Raw genomic sequence first — 24,753 nt, 5'->3', positions numbered from 1 at the left:
TCATAATTTAAGATTTGAAACTTATTTTACATTGATGGGCAAGGAACTCTGAAGATATTAATGGAAACAGTTCATGTTGGATCAAATGTGAAATGGACAGATTTTAATTTCCTACAATTTTCTTCCTTTATAATTTTTCCCATAACTAATTATAATTATACTAAGAAAAGATGAATAAGAAATAATTCTTGACTTCGGACTGTAGTAGTATCTCCTATCCAGTGAGTTTGAGAGCTAAGTCATACTAAGTTTCCAGGAAAACATCAATTCTCAGTATATCTCTGAGTTTAAGTCAAAAGTTGAAAAAGCAAATCAACGTACTAACCCTTGAAGCAAAAGTCATATAATTTTTATGTATGAAAGAATTTTTACATATAAGATTAATGTTTTCATAACTACATAATTTAGTTCTTTCAAAATGTGTACACTTCAATCATAAAAGATATTTAAAAGCTTACCAATAAAGTTTCCCATGTTTGATAAATTGTCACAGTACATTTCACTGAAGTATGGTCCATGTAGAAAACACACACAGACACGTTACCACAATACTGCTCTTTATTACTCCTCTATGTGATAATGCTGCTCTGAAATGTGGCACAATGACATAAATCCAACTGTTTGCCTCTGGCTTTGTAGTCATTAAGTAGAATATACTGAAAAGTAACACTTTAGAGAACTGGTTTCTCATTTCCCTTACTGCTGGCGTGGTGAGAACACGGTGCCTATTTCCTGACAGGTCAATTATTACTCAGAAGTGAAAGAACCCACTCATCGTTCCCAGACACAGCCCAGCTGAGTCCCATTTGTTCCCTTCAGAAGCCACAGAAAGAGGAGATGAACGTAAATCTAATGGTGACAAATGTCTATTCCGGAGGAAAAGTCTAACTGCAGTGAAATTGATTTTTGGAAGTGTGCTTCAAACAGCATTCTGTATGAAATTTACCCACCCCACTCATTAGTTTTATACATTTTCCACATAAAGCAAAACTTAATGGGAGACAAAGATCCTGTTATTAATTTTTAGTAATTTTTTCTTTATAAATCCTAAAGGTCAATTAATGATGCCTTTAAAAATATGCACTTCTGCCCATGTCAGTATATCACACTGTAAACCAATATGAAGATAACCTTTCTCTGTGTTGCTAATTATAAGATATATATAATTTAAAGCCTCTTTGGTTGGAGATATATACTTGTATGTTAGCATAAACAATCTACACATATTTTCTTAAGGTTGCTTTTATACTGATTTATATAAAATATGTTTAGAAAAAAGGCTTTTTACTTGCAGGATACATAAAATTAGCAGAGAAGCAGAAAAGGTGGGATTTACTATACTTTGCATATGACTTTTCGTACTTTGATGATACCATTCATCGCCAACTTCTAGTTTAGGAAAAGGAAAACTAGAAAATGGACTAGTTGAGATTATATTAATTTTATGTCCATCGCAGATTGATTTTAAACTATCTGCAACAAGATAAGTTACCAAGGGGAAATGGAGAGGGGACATCATTAAGAAGAATGCTATTGCAAACATTCAAATGGCCTTCTGGATTAGAAATTATGAATCCGACTGGCAGAGCTCATAGGGAAGGAGGCTTATAAAAGGGAATGTCATGGTTTACTACACCAGAAACAGAGAAGTGACAAAGAACATCCTGTGTACTTGAGTTTCCATTAGCCTGTCCTTTAATGAAGCCAAATGAGCTAAAGCCATGTGTGAAAACAAAAAGGGAAAATATTACAATCAAATTCCAGTGTATAGACAAACAAGAGTTGAAGCCAATGTTTCCTTAAGAAAAATTCAAACTACTTGAATGTCAGTTTGTAACCAAACAGGACCCTATGGTGCCTTCCTGGGATATATGGTACCTTCCTTATCCTCTGCTTTAGTCCCCCTCTCTGAAGTACCAAGATAGTATTTGATGCACATTTCCTGAGTTGTTTTACAGATGCAGAAAAGCTCCCACAAAATGGAAGATGTTAACTACTTGATGACCATGAGCACACAGCTCCAGGACTACTGGAGTATAAGGACTGATATTATTAACCACTGTGATTCCACCCTATTACCTCACCATCAGCCAATAAGAACTGTGCAGGAGCTGATCACAGACCCTTCGACTTGCCATCACCCATATCTGGCTTTACGCTTTGCTGAAACCTTTTGAGGAGGTCATGGCTTTTTAAGACATAAGCCACTCATCTGCTTGCACGGCCCTGCGATAAACCTTTCTCTGCTCTGAACTCCGACATTTTGGTATGTTTGGCCTCACTGTGCATCAGGCATACAAACCTGCACTAACAATTTTTGAGTTGTTAGATTCTATGAACTTCTCAGAATAAAAAAAGAAAAATGACACTTCTCAGGTTCACTTTTAGAATTCTCTATTGGTACTCTTCTAAGGAAGACGATAAAACTAGAACTTCAACAGAAGTTGATTTCATTATGGTTTAAGGTTGATTCATGTTAGAAATCTGAATACTGACCTTCTTCAGTAGTACGGACTGTTTTAGATTCACTATCCATTCCTTGGAACTCATTAAAATATGGTCGAACTTTAATTTCGTAAGTCACCCCCTTTTTCAGATTGACTAAGACAGCACTTCTCTCAGTTGGGACTTTGGCATCTAAATTCTGCCATGTTGTCGTAGCCTGCAGACCTGAAGTCTGACGGTACATCACTCGGTAGCCTTGAATAAACTGGGGTTGGCGATCAACCTGCAAGACAAAGCAAAAAGCTTTTGAAACCAAATAGAAGTGTCCGAGAGATGCCATGTCTTTCTAATTCATCACCCTGCTTCCAATATCCTCTTTCAGTTCTGAGTTCACATGATTCCAAGTTTTTACTTCCAAAATGAAGAGTGGAACTGCATCTTCCCCTGTTTAAAATACTTCATGATAGTTAAGATACTCAATTAATTCAAATTCTTTGGATTAGCACAAAGGCCTGTCAATATTTCTAGCTTTGTCATTTATCTGTTTGTCCTTCTACTGTATTCAACAATTCTCGTTTTGGTGGTTTTATATGTAGTGTTCTATTTGTCAGGAATCTCCATTATCACCCCTTGTTCATTCACTAATACCTTTACTCACTCAACCATTTTCTGAGTTCCTATTAAGAGGTGTCAGTTATTCTGTTAAACTCTGAGGATAAAAATGGAGAATGAAAGGACAGCCAGTCCCTGGCCTCCTGGTGCACAGAGTTCAGGTAGAAGGTGGAAATTATCTCATGATCACTCGAACAATGGGCAAGTTACATTCATAACAAACAAATACGATGTTTGTTATGATGTTATGAATGAGATGCACTAGCAGATAAGAAGGCCTAGAGTGGAGAGGAAATTGATTGATCAGGGAGACAGTTTCCCAGAAGAAGAAAAAGTGCTGAGATCTGCATGGAAAGTAAGATTTATACAGAGGAAGAAAAGTGGGAACAGCGTGTGTAAAATTCCTGTGGTTGGAGGAAGCATATAAAAGAGACTCAGAGTTGTGGAGCTAGAGCTCCTGTTTTAAAAGCATATGAAAAATTTATAGCGATTAACAAATATTAAATAAAAGACATCTATTAAGTTAACAACTTCAGGGTCCTCCAGTAGTCCCACTGTTAGCACACTTTAACAGCTTTCTTGATTCTTTCATTCATTTGAGGTACAGAGGATAAAGAGCTGTTTTAATAAAAATCTGAAAATTTGAACCTGAAAACTAGTATCAAAAATAAAAAAACAAGTTCTTGTTTTATATTTATTGAACACTTTCTATTGGAGTTTTATCACTGTCTCATTTCAGGGAGGGAAGGACTTCTAGCTTTTTCAACATTTGAATGTCCTGTTAATTTTTAGAAATGCTTGACTTAAATATAACTATCACAGCACCTTCTTCAATTAATATTCCATATGCTATAGTTTAATAGCCGTATTCTAAGAAGTCTTTAGCTTGACATATTTCATTGTCAAATAAAATGTAAAATTCAATGGAAATGAGATGGAGTAACCCTATTTTAGGAAGGCTGAGAAAAGAGAGAAAATAAAGAAGGTGATGATGGAAATGGCTATTTCAGTTTTTTTTAACATGTCTGTATCCAACTGTTAACACATAATAACACAAATGATGCTCTTTCATGTAATAACTTCTGGCATTTCTCTATTAGTTGCAGCATTTTAAAATATTTTTAAGTGAAGACAGAAAATGTACAAATACAGAACCTCAATCAAAATGCAGCGAGACAAAGGGCTATATTTTTGGTATGTAGAATGTCCATGCTAGAAAAATCCATAAAGTTGGATTTGCGTTAGCATGTGTGTTTCTAACTATAGCTAATTCCGGTTTCACAGATGAGTCTCAACAAGTAAGAATTCCTTCACCCACGTGACAGTTTCTAACTCTTAAAGATTTGTGGAATTAGTACTACACTTGTATGAGGCTATGTCAAAGCAAAGTAAGCTCAGTTCTGATAACCAAAGCTCACGATCTTTGAATCCTCATCCATGCTACCAGTTTGTGTTCATACTAAAGTACATATTTATCGAAGAGCAGAAGTTCTCTTGACATTATAAAACAAGGAAACTAAAATGCAGAAAGCTAAATTTATGAGAGAGATGCCTTTCATCATAACTGTCAATGTTCAAAAAAAAACCCTGTGGCATATGTTAAAACAACATTAAGCTTGCATTTTATAAACTTCTCTGCATTCACTTTAAAGGAATTTATATACTGAAAGAAAGACATAACTCACAATAATAGCTTGTTAATACTGAAAGAAGCAAGCTGTGTTTTTAAGAAGAACATTAAGCAGCTGTTTCCAGATGAAGGGAGTCTGTAAATCAGGGTAAATTGGTTTTATCCATGTTTGGTTTTCATTAATTAAGTGTTTTAGGACTTTATGAAGCTAATGTTTACTGCACAACACTGCTTTGCTCACTTCGGTGTATACTGCCTTCACTGTTGTAATGGCCTACTTAATAGCTAAATAACTTGATTTTGTGTGGTTGCTATACATACATGCTCTACATTCTTTTCAGAAGGAAATTTTGTTACAGGTGAAAGCAAAAATGAAAATGCTACATATCACCTGTTTAAAAACAGGTGAGATTATAATGAATACGTGTTCTACACTACTGATTTTGGTGAACCTTTTGACAAGTGATCACTTTCAAGTTAAACCATATGCTTGTCACTAGTTTAATTAACATTCTAATTAAAAGAAGGAAGATTTTCTTTTAGAGTCTATTATAATTGTGATGGGATTCCTCCGTGGCTCAATGGTAAAGAATCTGCCTGCCATTCAGGAGATACAGGAGAATGAGGGTTTGATCCCTGGGTCAGGAAGATCCCCTAGAGGAGGAAATGGCAACTCAGTCCAGTATTCTCACTCCGTCTATGGGAAAATCCCATGGACAGAGGAGCCCGGTGGGCCACAGAACGTGGGGTTGCAAAGAGTGGGACATGACTGAGCACTCAGACACACACAAACCATCTCCACAATCAGGGTTTGGCCACAAGACCATGGGTTTACTAAATTTAAAAAAATTGGTATTTTCTGAAATCTGAATGAAAGAGTATTGTCTTAGGAACATGTGAAGAGAATCTCGACTATTCAGGTTATAAGATTTCAATTGAGTGATGGTTTAGCTTTTTAAACGTTTTGAGTCTTAGTTTACTTAATTTACACAAATAATAAGGCACTTTTCAAGTTTTAGAGCTTCACAATGATAGAGCATTGTTATGCAAGGTATATACTAAAAAAGGGAGTCCATTCCTGGCCCCCAAATCTGCACATTCATTAAAAGGTTTAAAGCAAGATACTTAATATCTATAATTTCAATTTTAAAAATTCCATTTATACTGAAAATTCAGAGTGAATTTCCTTTGGTGGGTCTAGCCTGCTGAGTAACAGATCTGGGTTTAACCAAGTTCTGAGATTCTAGTTCTCCTCAAAGCACTCTTTCAACTTCAGTAGCTGTGACGTTTAAGGGGCAAGTGACCTGTAATTCTTGTCCTTGAATAAAAACAAAACACTCACACACACAACCTAGAATAATGACTTTAGAGTAATAGATTTATTGCTACTTTCTTTGTGAAACAGTCGTTTTCATCATTTTTACCCACCCTCATTATAAGAGCAGTCATTTTAGAAAGTAGCCTTTGCTAATTTTGTTGGTTTGAGATTAGACATGTGGGGCAGGCAGATAGTTTTTCCAGTCCAAAAGTCCTATTTGTTTGGTAACAGAATCCTGCCAACTATTGATAAACTACATCAGCTGACCCCTAATTGAAATACATGGGCTGGGGAATATATTTCTTTCCTCAAACATCAGCATGCCTGAAACTTAAGTACTAATAATGTGATAACTCACAGAACATACACATTTAGCAAATTGAAAATATGACATGAAATATTTGGTTATAATTTCTTTGGTCACAGATGCGCTCTCCAGTCTAACTTTATTTCACTAAATTTACTTCTCAAATACATACTTACCTTATGTGTAAACACAAATTTATGGAGAATTTGTGATACAGTCAAACACTTTCTTAAAATAAAAAAAATTAAAATGTATGAAGACAACTGATTTGATCATTCAATGGATGGTTATTGAAAAATAATTTCACAATGAATGTTCTGCTCTGAGAAAGACAGAAGTGAAAACTTGAACTTTGGACTCAAAACTCAAGCTCATGAGGGAGAGAGATGTAGACTAGTAATAACATGTTTCTTGGGATATAAAGATGAATATGACAAGGTCCCACTCCTGGAAGAACCCAGACTACTGACCTACAATTCTGAGCTACTTTGATTGATTCTTTTAAACTCTGTGACTTTTAAAGTGATTAACTTCATAAACATAATGACTTTGATTCTTTACCCAAATAATTCCGACATTTAGAAGCAGCTTCAGAAAGCATCCCTTTAAAACTCAGAATAAAGCAGAGAAGACTTTTTTCAGGGGAGAAGGAGGAAAAGTCTGGTGTTAAAAATACAAGCATTTCCTTGGCTTTATTACTGAATAGTTTTGTATTGAGCCAAAGCTACAGAAAGATGGAAGAGGCAAGGCAGATAATACCCTTTCTGTGCCACTGGAAAAATGATGAGGTCATTATGTCCCTTCATGGGAGCAGAAAAACAGAAACCATTGTATGCCAAAAACAAAATAAGTCAATGTGAAATTATATGAAAAATAAAATTAGAAACAATGCAACCTTAAATAATCATCAGTTCAGTTCAGTTCAGTCGCTCAGTCGTGTCCGACTCTTTGCAAGCCCATAAATCACAGCACGCCAGGCCTCCCTGTCCATCACCAACTCCCGGAGTTCACTCAAACTCATGTCCATCGAGTCGGTGATGCCATCCAGCCATCTCATTCTCTGTCGTCCCCTTCTCCTCCCGCCCCTAATCCCTCCCAGCATCAGAGTCTTTTCCAGTGAGTCAACTCGTCGCATGAGGTGGCCAAAGTATTGGAGTTTCAGTTGTAGCATCAGTCCTTCCAATGAACACCCAGGACTGATCTCCTCTAGAATGGACTGGTTGGATCTCCTTGCAGTCCAAGGGACTCTCAAGAGTCTTCTCCAGCACCACAGTTCAAAAACATAAATAATCATAGCTACTCTTAAAACATACATTTAGTTTTACTTTTTGTTAAAGCACTACCCAGTTTTGTACTCTCAGACCAATCATTTGATTGGTCTAACTTAAGGAGCAACAACATGCTCCGTCCAAAGTCATATGTTGAAATTCTACTATTAAAAGGTGTTTCTTCCAACTAAATATTTGTCTACAGTTTAAAGTGAAAAACAAAGAGCAGGTTTACATTAAGCAAACTGTAATCCCATTTTTACCTATACATAGATGTAGGATCCTGGAAACACTGTTCAACCTGTCTCCATAGGTTTCCTTTTACAATCTACTGTTGTTATTCTTTTCAGTTGCTAAGTCATGTCCGACTCTGCAACCCCGTGGACTATAGCTCGCTAGGTTCCTTCCGTCCATTGGATTTCCCAGGCAAGAATACTGGAGTGGGTTGCCATTTCCTACTCCAGGGGATCTACCCAACCCAGGGATCAAAGCTGTATCTCCTGAATTGGCAGGTGGATTCTTTACCACTGAGTCACCAGGGTCACCCCTAAAAAATAGAATTGGACTAAGGAGCCTTAAATGTTAATTCAGTTTCTTCTGTTCTAAACAATAGTGCCTCCATATTTCCCAATATAGATGTAGAAAAGTGATAATGCTGTTTCTGATGCCAAAGGACAGAGTTCATTACTTCTTCTTTGATGGAAGCCTCTGTTTATAAAATGTGTATATATGTATATCAGTTATGACTCTTATTCCTGTGTACCATCATTAAGAAGTTCTGTGTTTTTCTCAAGTAGATTTGTGTCTCTTTACACAGTGTTTTCCAACATTTTCTCCAAAACTGGTCCTCAAAAAATGCTTACTGAACAGTGTTTACTCAATGAATTTATTATTAAGAAGACACTGGGATAATTCTCTTCATTGTGTTTTATAATTCTAACATTATTGATTAAGAACTGATGAAAAATAACCAGTTTTCCACTCTCAGTTTCTTTTACTGAGGAAATTGACAGAAACAGGTGAAATAAGTTATTAACCTAAAGAAATCTGTATTCTAAGCAGGTAACATCCTTTTTTAAAAGTTACTCTTCTACTACCACAAAAACAGTACCACCACCAACAAAAACAATAACTGAGACATAATTATAAATATTTTCTAATTAATATAATTCTCTCTAATCAATTATAATTGTTATAATTCTGATATTATAATTAAAACAAAAATTTTCTAGGTATCCCTAGGTCAAATGACCATTACTTACACAACACACAAGATCTATTAACAAGCAGGGGGCTGTGAAAAGCTGTGCTCATTTATCATCCTTATGGAAGTTTAGAGGCTATAATAAAGAGATCTTGAGCATGAATGAAAAGTTGACACTAAGTGTATCAGGCAGAAAGAAAGCACATTATCTGTTTCTTCACAAAACACAGACACACAGACACAAACACATAAACAAAGGTTAATAATCTCTAATATGAATAATATGGATATTTTTGTGCTAGCTATTGTTTTCTTTTTTTAAATTTTTATTTAATAAATGGTACAAAGCATAATGCCAAAAACATTAACAGTTAAAATTTCACCAAATGAAAAAAATACTATAGAATACACAGTTGTAAAAAGCTACATTAAGTTATTTTACAACTGCCTCAAGCTGCAAAAAGAAAAAAACCCAATGCCATACCTAAGTTATCCCTCTCTCAAAATAATGCCATTTATGTTATAAACCATGAGCACCCCATCAAAAGATGGGAACTGCTTTTGTTAATTCATATATATATATATATATATATATGGCTGTATCACTTTGCTATACACCTGAAACAAACACAACACTGTAAATAAAATATAGCACAATATAAAATAAAAATAAGTAAGAGACCTTTGGGGCTTTAAACTGAGTTAGAGTTCCTATCAGAGGGATAACAGCACCACAGCCGTACTGAATCCTCACGAAGGAGGCACACGAATGACTGGGTTACAAGAGTTACAGGAATGAGAGCTGCTCACTTCCCAGAAACTACAGCTCACAGAAAACCAACAAAGGCACGAGATACAGACCAACAAAGGCACAAGATACAGACTAGCTATTGTTTTCATAGCAGTGACTACCATGTGATGAAAATATTTTTCATTCTGAAATAATAGTGGGTAGGTTGATATTCAATAATGCATGGAACTGGACATTCATAGCATATATTAAAATATCAATCTATTTCTTAAGACCCATTAGTTTTTACTATAAAGTAATATTCATGGGGTCGCGGAGAGTAGGACACGACTGAGCGACTGAACTGAATGAATTATTAATTATAAATAAATAAATTACTATGTAATTAAAATTATATACTTTTTTGGTACTGCTGGATAATATTCAGCTACAAGAATATAAAGGTAATTGATTTAAATTTAGAAGAAAATTTCAAAATTAAAATTTTTCTGCTTTAAGTAACATCATTAAGAAAGTAAAAAACATCACACAGATTGGGAGAAAATACTTACAAATCATACATCTGATAAAGCATCTGCACACAACATGTACAGAACTCTTATAAGACTATATTAAGAAGACAACTCATTTTAAAAATGGGCAAAGAATTTGAACAGACACTGCTAAAGAAGACATACAAATGCTCAATACGCACATGAAAGATTCAAAATAGTCATTAAAGAAATGTAAATTAAAATTACAGTAATATACCATGCATATGCACTAGAATGGCTATAATCAAAAAGCCAGGATAACGGGTTGTTGAAGATGTGAGAGAAACTAGAATCTTCAAATATTGCTGTAGGAGCATAACCCTCTCTGAAAAACATTTTGGTAATTTACCCAACTGTTAAGAGTTTAATTCAACAATCCCTAAGTATACATCAAGAGAAATTAAAATATATGTCGATGTGGACACAAGTGTTCATGACACCATTATTCATAATGGCCAAAAGTGGAAAGAACTCAAAGATGAATTAGCTGATAAATGGCTAAACAGATGTATGAGATACATTTATACGATGGAATTCTACTCTGTAATAAAAAGAAACAAAGTACTGATGCATACTACAACTTGGATGAACCTCAAAAGCACCATGCTAAGTGAAAAAAGCCAGACACAAAAGGTCACATATTGCATGATTTCATTCACATGAAAGCAAGAGGCACATTCATACAGAGCAGATTAGTGGTTGCAAAGGGCTAAAGTCAGAGGAATGAAGGAGTGGCTGCTCAAGAGCCCAGCGTTTCACTTGGGGATGAGAAAATATTCTAAAACCAGATTCTGGTGATGATTGCATAACTCTGCAAAGATACCAAAAAATATTTACTTGTATACTTTAACTCTGGTGTGCTAATACATCTGAATAAGGCCATGTAAAAATTAAGGAGACAAAACATTATTTACATTGCAATCTATTTTTATTCTGTTTATACTTATGCCTATTGAATTTTTTTTTTCTTTTTTGCCTTTGATTTACCTTGACTTTAAATGGTGAGGGTTTTGATTTTTGGTGTGTTTGCTTTTTTCTTTTCTGGTTTGTTTTCTCAATGGAGTAAAAGAGACTACCGTTAGGACAGCCTTTAAAAACTTACCGTCCATGTGACCTGAACAGTGGTGGGAGTCAATACAACTGGAGTATGAAGGCGGACAAGAACGTCTCCGAGTTCTTTCTGGACTTGCCTGTGGTCCACTCCTTGGGCTGGTGGGCTGATATCTATAGGGATAAACAGTTCCAATCCTTAAAAATTCACAGTGCAACTCCAGTGCATATTATATAAACCAATATTACGGCATTAGAAATAATTACAGGGGGAAAATGAAAAATCCTTTGTGACAAACAGCATTAATATTTACATACATACTACAACTTTAGGATACAAAGTGAGATTTATCTTCACTAAAATAATATTAATAAAAGTGTTAGTGACCCCTTATCCCCATTCAGTACACTGCTGTGAAAGATATATTATTTTCTTACTAAAGGATAAAGTGTGGGCTGTAAGACTTCTTTAGAAACATCAGTTTAATACAGATGTTGACACGTTGAAGGACTTCCACAAGTAGTTACCGGGGCCAGATCTGCTGTTTAGGAATTTTTTCAATTCCTTTTCCCAATTAGCAGGTTGTGTGTTCCTATTTCTGAACCTATTTCAGTCTGGGAGAGTGGAAGAGAAAGTAAGCAGGGGGCCTGGGAGTGAATTATGTGACTGTGCGTGTGTGTATGTGTGGGCACTCAGTTGTATCTGACTCTTTGCGACCCCATGGACTGCAGCCTGCCACTAAAGGTAAATAAAATGAGAGAAAGAAGGGGAAGAATCCTCCCAAATTCACACAAAAAAATTCTGATGACCAATTTAACACACTGATAAAATGTTCTGTGTAAAATTCTGAACAGTACTCCAATACTTGACAAAAATAAGGCTGCTGATTTTTTGTAGTGTGAGGTGAGAAGAACTGCAATGTTTAGAATAGACTCTCAGCCATAATCTGTTCTGATCATGTATTCACCATTCACCTAAACACTGTTCTATTTCCCATCCAACAGTTTATACCCTATGTGTCTATTAAAGAAAAAAATAAGATAAATTACAGATATCCAAGTCCGTCAAACTGACATCAAACACTGAATTTCACACAGATTCATATCAGCTTCCTCAAGTGGTACACTGCAGTGGTAAGTTGATTTTTTCTTTTATCACCTTACTTAAGGAAGGAAGTACAATTTAAAATGATTCATTTTCTTAATCTTGCCTTCTCCTAATTTCTCAGGCCACAATGCATTATTCTTGCAAATATATTTTTAAGTGCCTATCTCAAAAACAATTTAAACTGGGTGCGCTAACTTAAACTGGAGGGCTTCCCTGGTGGCTCAGTGGAAAAGAATATCCCTGCCAGTGCAGAAATTAGGAGTATGATCTTTGGGTCAGGAAGATCTCCTGGAGAAAGAAATGACAACCCACTCCAGTAACCTTGCCTGAGAAATCCCATGGACAGAGGAGCCTGGCAGGCTACAGTCCATAGGGTCACAAAAGAGTTGGACACGACTGAGTGACTAAACGATTGGGCACTACATTTTGGTACTTTTTTTCTAGCTCCACTTCTTTTTCATCTTTAATATAACTTTAACATAAACAGCAGAGGGAGTTTTAGACAACATACACAATATATGTACCAATATATCAAAAGACGTATATATTATTAATACCATGTGAATGTTACTAGTCTTTGCTAATATAGCTATGGTTTACTACGCTATTGATGGTACAAGCATTTGCTGCCTTACTGAAATAAGAAATCTGTAAACTCTACAGCATTAGTATCTTCAAAAAATAAGAGCTCACACCGTAAAGTGTTCTTTGCAAAGAAGTGCTTGGCAGAATGCAAAGTTGCTTGAAAGTGTGGTATCAGAAATGATCCTGACATTCAGACACAAAACATGAATTTTTCTATTAAATATCTGTTAAGGGAGCATAAGTCTTTTGCTCTGTATGGTCTCTCGACTGGAACAAGCCAGATCACAAACAACTCTTCATTAATCTTTGTTGACCTTTTCGCAGAGAAGTTATTTTATGAATCAAGATTTAGTGACTGGCACTGTTATTGAATGATCAAGAAGGGCTGCCAGATTTAATCACACCAAGAGTCTTCCCCATTCTGTGATCTCCCTACTTCCCATTGCAGCTATGTACAAAACCTATTTCTATCTATACAAGTGAAAAATGATCTGAGTACTACAATTTCTTGACTTAAAAACCATACATCTCTCTTTTTTTAAGTTCAATAATTAAATTTACTCATTAAATTCATACACATTAAAATCAAGTGGATCCAGGCAAGGTAAAATAGAACCAGTTTAAGGTCTTCAAATTCCTTGTTGTACTTTTTCTTTCTCTCGAGACAGGTTCTTTACCTACAGGCCCTTTATCATCATGGAAAATTAATCACATTACTTCTCAGAGAACAATAGCAAAGTGGCACCCCCTCCTCCCATGACTGTCATTATGTCAGCAACGTTGCAAAATCACGTGGTGACTTTATTTGACTTGATTCCTTTAAGGCGCCCTTCTCTGTTATAATAGCATGCTAGTTACTATCGCCAAGTTACATTGTAATTATAATAATATTTTATGGCTGTATGGTGCTTTTCATAGCATAAAAATACTACTTTGAATTATATCGTGTTCAAAACCTTCTACAAATAAGAAATAATTAACCCTTTCTCAAGAACCTTGTGGGAAGTAAGTCGTAACAAATAATAAAGCCACCTTTTCTATTTTATTAATTCCCTTCATCTACTAGTAACAAGGGAAATTCAACATCCCATATTAACCCCTAGACTCCAGCAATTTCTCAGTGTGAAGAGACAGGCTACTAAAGATGAGATGGGGAATCTTCCATTTTGATCTTATAATATTGTTTTTTTTAATTATTATTAGTCAAAAGCATCACATACCTCAGGAATAAAGCTTGATTTACAGCTTCCTGAAACCAATTGTTGCTTTAAACTCTGGTTTAATACCATTTACTGTAAAGATGCTTGTTAGACTTGAGCACGAACATTCCTGGGGGGACACTTTAACAAACTGCTGGGCGCCACCCCTAGAGCTTCAGAGTCAGGGCTTGAGAATTTTTTCTAAGGTAGCCCCAGGTGATCCAGACCCACTTTGCAATCAAAACCCAATTCTTGAACCATAGGAAGCAATTTTGATATCCTTAACAGGGCATCTTATCCATTAACGTTCACTCTTCATTATGGCAGAACTAATTTCAAAGAAGGAGAAACATTCTGCCTTCCTTTGAAATATGGGAAAATCCTGTGTGCAAGTGTGTTCAGTGTGTCAGACTCTTCATGACCCCATGCACTGAAGCGCACCAGGCTCCTCGGTCCATGGGATTTTCCAGGCAAGAACATTGGAGTGTGCTGCCATGACTTTCTCCAGGGGATCTTCTCAATCCACGGATTAAACCCACATCATCTTCTCTGACAGGTGGATTCATTACCACTGACTCACCAGCTGCTGCTGCTGCTAAGTCACTTCAGTCGTGTCCGACTCTGTGTGACCCCATAGAGCCCACCAGGCTCCCCTGTCCCTGGGATTCTCCAGGCAAGAACACTGGAGTGGGTTGCCATTTCCTTCTCCAATGTGTGAAAGTGAAAAGTGAAAGTGAAGTCTCTCAGGGAAGCCCATAAATTATATATCTTTAAATTTCTATTATATAATTAAAATGATGACCAATAAGTTTTGCTGTTGTTTAGTCACTAAGTCATGTCTGACTCTTTTGCCACCCCATAGACTGTAGCCTGCCAGGATCTTCTGTCCAGGGGATTTCCAAGGCAAGAATACTGGAGTTATTTGCCATTCCTCCTCCAGGGGATTCTGCTGACCCAGGGATCGAACTCACGTCTCCTGCGTTGGCAGGTGGATTCTTTACCACTGAGCTACCTGGGAAGCCCCTGAAACCCTACAGTTAAGCCCCACCTTAAATTACTGTGTAATTGTACCAAATTATTGTGTTTCATTTTTACTAAATAAACCCTGACAGCTCCAGAAAGAAGCTATACTCACTAAGGTGAACAACAAAGAAGCTTTCTCTTCTTTCACTGGACCAGGTCTAGTGAAACATTTTAATATGCAATGCAGATGCATTTATCGTTGGTCCTGCAATCCCTTTGCCCTTAAAGACATGTTTAATGCCTCTTTCTAGAACCAGTCATGTTTACAGTTACTGAAATTACCTTGGGTGCGCACAGGATCTGACATAGCACTCGGGTCACTGAGACCTTGGGGGTTGATTGCTCTGACCATGAATAAATAGATTGTATTGGGCCGTAGTCCTCTCACTGTATAGAGGGTGGTCTTTACGTGGTTTGCCACTGTCTGCCAGCTATTGCTCACCGATTGGCTGAAACGGGAACAGAAATTTCATTTAAACAACAGTCATGAGGGTCTTGGAAATGGAGTTGGATATCAATGACAAAGGTTAATGGCTGAAAATTAAACACACACACACACAACGCTTGAAGTGTTCAGCCCAATAAATGAAACATTTGGATGATTTCAGTTTATTCCACAACAAAGCCGAGCCCACCTAACGGAAGTGCCATGCACAACAAAATTAAACTCAGCCCAGGAGATGTGATAGCCCTTTGCTAAAGCACAGCAGCCCACTAAATGAATACCTGTAAAAGGAACAGAGGCCAAGATCACAACATCAAGTTTATACAATAAATATGGTCCTCGTAATGTATATATATACCTTGAAAAGAATTAACCTGCAGAAAGAATAAATGGACTACAGAGTAAATTATGCCAATACATTTTCCTGTTACAAGTTGTGTTTTCTTTTGCATCAATTCCACATGCAATATTATAATAGAGCCTTCTAAAACTACATATCTGTAAAAGAAGAAAGGAAGCATGTAATGAATATTTTCCCTTGGTCACATTTTTAATAAAATTGTACATTACACAGAATTGTGATTTCACATCTCAGAATAGTGAAAATCTCTGACTGTGTGTGCGGACCCCTTAACAGATAGGATGCCCTTTCACAGCCCTCTGTCTAAGGTCAAATACTACTTTTGCTTAGAATGAGGAGAAAAGGTGATTTTTCAGGGCTGTCTGATTTTCAGAAGTCCTTATACATCAAAGCATGAAAATTACAGAGAAACACTTGTGAAATTCGAAAACTAGGTACTGATCATTAACTTTAATAGATTAGGGAAATCTAAAATGAAAGTGGTGATTTGCCCTTATGCTTAAAAAGGAGAGGCGCTATCACTATATTTATAATGGCAAATAGAAGCAGTTTGAATATGAAGCTACATTTTCTCATTAGTATAACTGTTTTTTCAAATTCTCATAAGACAGTTTTATACCAGTATTGGCTAATTTATACTCTATATCCCTAAGGTGAGGGCAATTATTCCTAATAATGATTGGACCTAACTTTTCCTTTCAGCCATCAAAAGTACTTGTAATCAATCTCTTAATTATAGTTTTTAATTTTCTCTTAGGCATAGCCAATACATGTAGTCAAATATATAGCATAAAACACTGGAATTATTTCAAATTCTTCTCTAATTATTAGGAAGTAAAGTTCCAAGTTTCCAGGCTTCAACTTGTGTAACTTAAAAAGTGCTTGTGTCTAATTATGTCCTGCTCAGTTCTAAAGCCAAATTCTTATCTTAAATCCCTACAATGGTCAGGCTAAAGAAAAGAGCTAAGTGATGATGTCATAACTAGATGCCTATATACATAGGCAAGGATGATGTATATTTAATGTTATAATTAAGGTATGAATGAAAAATAAACCCCAAATCTATTCTTGAACAAAGTCAAATACCAAAGATAAATTCTTAAAATGACTGGTTAAACATGTCCTTAGAATAAAACAGCAGGATAGCTCACTTGAGATTTTAGGATATAGGAGCTAAAGCAAAAACCCAATGGAGAAAAAAGAAACTGTCTCATACCTGAAAGCCTCAATGATATATGCACTTGCTGGAAGGATTCCAGGGGTACCTGGTTGCCAGGACAAGGTGACACTGTTCTTAGTAACATCAGTGACCTGTGGTTTGGAAGGTGGTCCAGGTAGGTCATTTAAATCATAACTTTTACTGATTGTTGCTCCAGATTCTATGAGGACAAACAGAAAAAAATTCATTTCTGATTGCATAAGTTGACAATGATGCTTAAAAGACAGAAAATAGTCTATTAAAGAATTTGAATAGACAGTGAGCAATTCTTCATGAATCTAAAGTATATAAGTGAATGTTTTTTTCCCTAAATATCAGAAAATATTTACTTTCACACATGATCACTTGAACTGCTTGCTCTTTAGTAAGAGAAAATACTAAGATTATCAAGGACAAATGTATCAAATTTCATATATGCAATGCTATGTGCCAAGCAGGGTAGAAATGAAAAAGTGACATAAAGCTTAGTTTTTACAGTCAATAAATTTAAAATCTTGCTCTCTCTTCAACTTGTTATCTGATAATGAGCTAATCACTAAAACTGGCTCAAGATTTCTTCTGTTAAAATAGTTCACAAAGAATTCACCTGTCACATCCAGCACAGCACTCCAGGAAGTCTCCCCACTTGAACTTGTAGCCACACAAGTATAAGTGCCAGTATCAGAAATCTAGTGTGCATAGAAGGGAGAGAATAAAACTGTTTTAATTGATTTTTAGAGTGATTACTCAGTCTCAACAAGGCAATATTTGACTTCTAAAATATATCATTTGGTTGTTGGAATTATTCACTAGAGTCAATCATACATACACATGAAATATTAAAATAAACTCATAAGAGTGGTTCAAAGATTCTTATTATATTTCTACAACTAAATGTTCTTTGTCTGTAAACCTTAATAGCTTTCTATTTGCCTCCATGGCAATCCTCTTATCTGTTAACTCCATTTTATGTTGGGGCTTCACTGTATCAGAGTTAGATATGGATAACTCAGGGGAGAAGTTTTCAGAATCCTATAAACATTCAGGCTTTCCTGGTAGCTCAGACAGTAAAGAATCTGGCTGCAATGTCAGTAGTGTAAAGCTGTCCTCTTTGTCATCAATAAACTGTATTTCACATGATAAAATATACCTGGAAGTAAATAAGCACTCAGATAACAAGGAGGTAGGGGGAAACACTTCTTTTTTTTTTATAAAGATATGGAGAAAAGTGAAAAGGGAAAAAAAAACTTTTTAAAAATGGAAAACTGAATCTTTCCTTTAAAGAGTGCAGTACTCACATTAAAGTTGTAACAGTGTAACAGTGAATGAAATAAAGTTTCATCATTAAAAACAAATAAATGATACCTATAGAATGATTGCAATACAGAGCTGACAGGGTCACAGAACTTATACATAACACTTTTTAAAGTATACTTAAAACCTTTATTCACCAATTACTTATGTTCAGTTCAGTTCAGTCACTCAGTTGTGTCCAACTCTTTGTGATCCCATGGACCACAGCACGACAGGCCTCCCTGTCCATCACCAAATCCTGGAGTCTACTCAAACTCATCTCCATTAAGTTGGTGATGTCACCCAACCATCTCATCCTCTGTTGTCCTCGTTTCCTCCTGCCCTCAATCTTTCCCAGCATCAGGGTCTTTTCAAATAAGTCAGCTCTTCGCATCAGGTGGCCAAAGTATTGGAGTTTCAGCTTCAACATCAGTCCTGCCAATGAACACTCAGGACTGATCTCCTTTAGGATGGACTTTCCAAGGGACTTTCAAGAGTCTTTTCCAACACCACAGTTCAAAAGCATCAATTCTTTGGTGCTCAGCTTTTTTTATAGTCCAACTCTCACATCCATACATGACTATTGGTAAAACCATAGCCTTGACTAGATGGACCTTTGTTGGCAAAGTAATATCTCTGCTTTTTAATATGCTGTCTGGGTTGGTCATAACTTTCCTTCCAAGGAGTAAACATCTTTTAATTTCATGGCTGCAGTAACCATCCGCAGTGACTTTGGAGCCCCCCAAAATAAAGTCAGCCACTGTTTCCCCATCTATTTGCTTATTTTAGTAGTTAGACTAGGAAAAAGGAGTCCAGAATGGCGGTGGCTAAAAGACAAGGAAGGGAAAAGTCCGTGAAAATAGAACAAAGGAAGGTCCAAGGACCAGAGTGACGACCTCAGGTAGAACAAAGAGCACCCCTGGCTAGCCCAATTTACATAGGGCAGGCCCAGGGGGGAGGAGAAAAAAAACATAAAAAGAGGAGCCAAAGGGCCGGGGTGCTCTCGCTCTCTTCTCTTTGCATCTTTTGGGTCAGCATGCCGTCACGCCTTGAGGATGTATATTCCTTTGTTTTCTAAATGAAACTGAGCTGTAACATGGAGCTGCAACACTGATCTGTCCAAGAGCTGAGGCACAGTCTATCGGAGGGCTGTGACACGCCAAGGGCTTTAAAGTCCGTCGCTTCAAATTTTTGTTGTGACAAGACAGAACTGAGGAACAGTTGATAATATAATCAAGCGTTCTCTTTTATAAATGTGAAAGGCTGAAGATTCTGTGATTATATCTTGACAAAAACTCCAACATCAGTAAGATGTCAATTAAAAGCCCTCCCTGTGGTGGAGCCCCATGGGCTGACATTACAAACAACATTCGTTCACAATAGTTTAGGCGTGAAGGAAAAGTGAGACTGGGACGAGAAATGGATGATCAGAGTAAGGCAAAGCAGAAGATATAGAAGTACAATTCCATGATGAACACGAGTCTACTCGTTGATAAAATACGAGTTCATGGAATATAGTATCTGCTGGGTTCAAAATGTAAGTGTATTGATGACTCAACTTTCCACAATTGATTCCTGGGTAAATCATTAGTGCCTAGATGTTACTGTGGTTCCACCATTTTAATTGATTTTTAAATGTCATTGTGTATTTTAACTTAAGTTTCAAATTGCTCTGGCATGTCATTCTTTGCTATAATATCTCTGCACAATTGTCTTCTATTATGCCAATGAATGATGGGGGATAGCCATTATAGAAAAAGCCATTTTTTCAAATGTGGCTATGCACGCATTATAGTCATTAGAAATCTTTGCATTTAAGAAGTATCACTCACAAACTAAATATAATGAGTCGAGGTTGGATTTTAATGGGATGTTCATTTGAATATGGCCCGTGAAAGAGTAAAGAATTTGCATTTTATTATAGCAGTTGAACTAAAATGTAGCACTTGTTATTATGTGCAAATGCTAAAAGAAGAATAGGTAGGTAATGCTTCTTAACTGCATCTCCTTGTCATTACATGGAGATACGAGTTTGACATTAGCTGTGGTAGGTAGGTTTTAATGAGTATTAGGAATATTCTACTTCCCAAAAGAAACAGATTCAGTTACCAATTAGCTGGACCATAAGTGTACGGTGTTCATCACACAAATTTTCCCCTTTTGCATTAAGTGCTGAAAAAGTGAGACACAAAGAAATATGACCTACGGAAACCCTCTTTTGACTGTTTCAGTGAAGTACTGTAAAACATTTTATTTCCTGTTAAAGACAGTCATCTTACAGAAAAAAATAACATTTTCATTACGGAATTTTATCAGAAGTGATATGAAAATCCTAAATATCATTACCAAAGCTCGGTTTTGTTTCACCATCATTACCACATTCATTTTTATTCCTTAACTTTAAGTAATATATTTTCTGGTTATGAGTGCTCCATATCTTTCCTATCCTTCTCCTTTTATTTTTAACCAAGTGTTTTAAAAAAGAGACAATGTGCTGGTACACTCTCACCTACTTTTCTCCTTGTGTAGTTGGCTGAAGACAAGCCCCCAGATGGAGGTATCTATGAAAGACTACTTAGAAGCCTGACAGAAGTCTCAAAGTTTCTTTGACATCATCAAGCACCCACCTTTAATTACTACTTTTAAGCACTACTGGGGGTCTTGACTGTTCAAATACACCCTTTAATACAGCAGTACAGTGGAAATGCATTATCATCTGTGGCCCCAAAATTCTGCCTTTGGCTCAAAGAAAGAGGTTAAATTGTTTAATCAAGGAAAGTTGGCATTAATTTTTAAATGAGTCCTATTTTATTGAAGGAAGGTTTACAATTAATTTATAATAAACAAAGGTGAAAAACCTGTGTAATTTTTCTTCAAATAAAATTTGACGGCATTTTGTCTACTCAGAGCAATGCATGTCTCAAAATTAAAATAAAAATTACACACATTCACTTTAATAACAAGTTAAAGATTTGTGTCTGTACATGTACACACTACAAAAAAGTTATTCTTCCTTTTTTTTAGGTATCTGTATTTGACACACCTGATAAACATGTGATTCCAAATCCTTTACATTGTAGAAAAAACTGCCTGTGGTGATCATTTGAAAATACATGTAATAACTATTTTACCTTATTCCTCTGGCTTCTGAATGGGAAAATTCAACATGTTTTTGTTTGTTTCTTTTTAATCACCTTGGTTCCCAATTTATACCTAGATACCAGATTCTACCAACTGTTTTTTCACTGAATCATTTTCAATCAATTTTTTCTTCATATACTATCGGATCAACCACCCTAATTCAGGCCCTCATTCCCAGTCTTATGACTATTCTGACATAGTCTTGAGCTTTAGCATAGTATTTGTTATATGGAAGGGAGGCTTTCTATATTTGGCTGAATGAATTGAATATACTTGCGTAGGGCAGGTGGTTCCCATGACAACATCCTTTCGGTACTGACAACTTGTGTAACCACTCACCTCAAATGTGTGAGGACCTATTGACATACTCCTGGCCAACAGAGTATACCATGGATGACAAGATGTCACATTTGTGATTGCTATATAGGGTAGTAATCCTGTCTTGCTAAAAGACTGTCTTCCTTGTTGATTTTGAGGAAGCAAGTATTGGGAATATCCACATGGTAAGGAACCACAAGTAACCTTCAGTCAACAAGAAGCAAGAAGCTGAGGTCACCAGTTCGAAAGCCATTAGGAACTAAATGCTAACAACCATTTTGTTTGAAAGCAAACTGATCTGCAGTCAGTTTTCAGATGAGACTATAACCCTGACAAAAGCTTTCTGAGACCCTAGGGCAGAAGGCCTTGCTAAATTATGCTCAGGATCCTAACAGAAGCTATGAGGTCATAAATACGTGTTGCTTCAAGCCTCTAGATATTTGCTAATACTGTTACACATAGTGGATAGCTAATACAATATTCAGAAATAAATATTATTTTGAGTTGCTCCAAAAACAAGTCTAATTTGGTAAGTTGGCAGGAACGATCATTGACTATCATGTCATTTTCCACTAAAAGATCAGCAATGGCTCGCTGTAATCCACAGATTTATATCTAAACTGCACAGCAACTTTGCCTAAACTATAAGACTTTTTTATGAACTAGCCAAACTTGCTTCCTGTGTCCTCACCAGTCTCATCTCTTTCTTATTTTCCACATAGTGTTTGACTGAACTGTTTTATCCTCATTTCCTTCGAAACTCCCTTGTTCATGAGAGTAGAACAGATACATTTGTCATTTTCAAATTATTTTATTTTTTTCAAACTATTTTAAATATACCATTACTATCACTAACTTTATGTGTTTAACCTTTTTAGTTTCATTGATCACATACATATGGGGTTGAAGGAAGAATAGAAAGTTTCTAGGTCTGTTAAGAACTTATGATTAAAATAAGGACAGTGTACTTCCTTCTAATTTCAATTAGAACTTCCCTTTAATTTCAGTTTGTCATTTGTAAAATAAGAAATAACATGGTCTATAATCACATGTACAGCGATCATACAGGCATGTAAGATTTAATTTCCCAATGGAGTGATTCCCTAGGGATATACACACTTATGTTGAGAGGAAGATCCAAATACAAACTCAACATTACTTACCCTTAAGTTCTTAATCTGCAAGGTTCCTTGTTCTTGTATAGTTGCTCTTGGATCTCTACCCAGAAAAGTAAATCCCTCCTTTAACCAGCTAATTACAGGAAGAGGGTCACCAGTAGCTTTACATTTCAGTAATGCTGTGCCATCTACTGCTAACGTCTGGTTGGCTGGGCCTTGTAGAATTATAGGTGGAGGTCTATCTGTTAAAACTAAAACACAAAGACATTTTCAGAATATTTTAACTTTTATTATATTTAGAAATCTTTATATCATCAGTAGTCATAGCAAAAGTAAGATTAAAGCCCCAAAGTCATACATATTACTTATACTTTTTTCTGTATAATCTATACCCAGTATAAATTTATCATCCAGACAAACTACACATACATCTGTACCTATTTTACTGAAGCCATCCTATTATTTACTATTTACTCTGACTTACCTGTAACTAAGATGATGATAAGATGAGCTCTGACATCTTAGAAATGTTTAGTATTACTGAAAGGCTTAATCATATTAAAATTAAAATGAAAATGTGGAGAGCTTATGACAATCATTCATAAAATGGCCAATTTACATTCATAGTACCAGTTACGTTTTATTTATACAGATATAATATTTTTCATCACAATACACTAGACTATAAATACTTTATTTCCAAAACTGCTTCATTGCTCTAAATTATGGTAATATAATTTAGGTGATATAACTTAATTAGTCTGCACAATTCAGCAAAAAAAAAATCTAGTTAAGAATATATATATGACAAGACAAAAATAGGACTTTCATGAAAAATTTGCATTTACATATATATCAATTCCTGTATTCAAGTAAATTTTCCATAATTTCATGAACTTAGGTCACTGTGCTTTTTAAATCAAATGCTGATTTGTAGCAGTATCATCAGGACCTTTAGAAGTATTATATAATGATTTAGGAAGCATATCAAAATATACAGTAATATTTAAATGGGTGATGAAAATATGGAATCAATTAGAGGCAAGTTTTCATCTACAACTCATTAGAAGGCAATGTCATATTGAAATTTATATCCAGGTCCTAGGAAAGATTTCTGAAGAGAAATTTTTATAAACTTCACATAGGTTTTGCTTAATTATGTATATTTGTTATTTATTATATTTTTACTATATGTCTATAATATTTAAATACATACATTACTTCCACAGAAAGAAAAAATAGTGAATTTGAATTACTGTTAAGCAACTGTGAAGACTGTCTTTTCTCAAGAAAGTCATCTTGTATTACAATGTACATAATGAAAGTAATTTTGCTTATTAATGCTCTAATTTCCTTTGTCTACCAGCTTCTACAAATACTAGTTTATATGTTTATTTTTCATTCTAGACGCATTTTTATTGCTAGACTTTACACTTTTAGGGAAAAATATTAAAACAGCCCTTTCAGAGCCTACCATGAGAAAGCCAACCAATTTTGATTTAAAACAGAGGTTATGATATATGTGTCCTGGCATGTCAAAATAGAGAGGACTTAAAGTCAACCTACACCTACTACATCAAAATATGTGTTAAAATGTGTGTATATGTAGAAAATCTTATAAAAACCTAAGGAAAACAGTATTCTCTGTGAAGTCTTCACAAATAAAAATTAGAACCATTTAGTTCACTGATTTTCTCGATCAAATTTTTCATTTCAGAAGTAAATTAAATGAGAGCGAACATGAAAGTGTAATATTACACCAATTCTGACATATCTGGCAATAATTGTGCAAATAGTTATTCAACTTGAAAGCTTCATGGGATTTATTTAATTTATAAGTCAAAAA

At 35.5% G+C, this 24,753-nt stretch overlaps 1 protein-coding gene across 5 annotated transcripts in view; it reads right to left on the bottom strand.

The window, feature by feature from the left end:
• The window catches only part of ROBO2 (roundabout guidance receptor 2), a 699,021-nt gene that overhangs the window by 87,078 nt on the left and 587,190 nt on the right, over positions 1 to 24,753 (bottom strand). For all 5 annotated transcript variants that reach the window (XM_055424356.2, XM_088836149.1, XM_088836153.1 and 2 more), the window contains exons 9-14: positions 22,953 to 23,158; positions 17,645 to 17,726; positions 17,056 to 17,218; positions 15,316 to 15,482; positions 11,171 to 11,292; positions 2,497 to 2,728 (exon numbers count right to left, since the gene is read on the bottom strand). In XM_055424356.2, the coding sequence (XP_055280331.2) occupies positions 2,497 to 2,728; positions 11,171 to 11,292; positions 15,316 to 15,482; positions 17,056 to 17,218; positions 17,645 to 17,726; positions 22,953 to 23,158 (972 nt within the window). The remainder of the gene's footprint in view (positions 1 to 2,496; positions 2,729 to 11,170; positions 11,293 to 15,315; positions 15,483 to 17,055; positions 17,219 to 17,644; positions 17,727 to 22,952; positions 23,159 to 24,753) is intronic.

Source organism: Moschus berezovskii, chromosome 1, assembly GCF_049115385.1.
Source record: "Moschus berezovskii isolate FMDL1 chromosome 1, NW_MosBer_1.0, whole genome shotgun sequence".
Lineage (NCBI taxonomy): Eukaryota > Metazoa > Chordata > Mammalia > Artiodactyla > Moschidae > Moschus > Moschus berezovskii.
The sequence above is the reverse complement of the archived record's forward strand: the minus strand, read 5'-3'. Positions and strand labels throughout refer to the sequence as shown.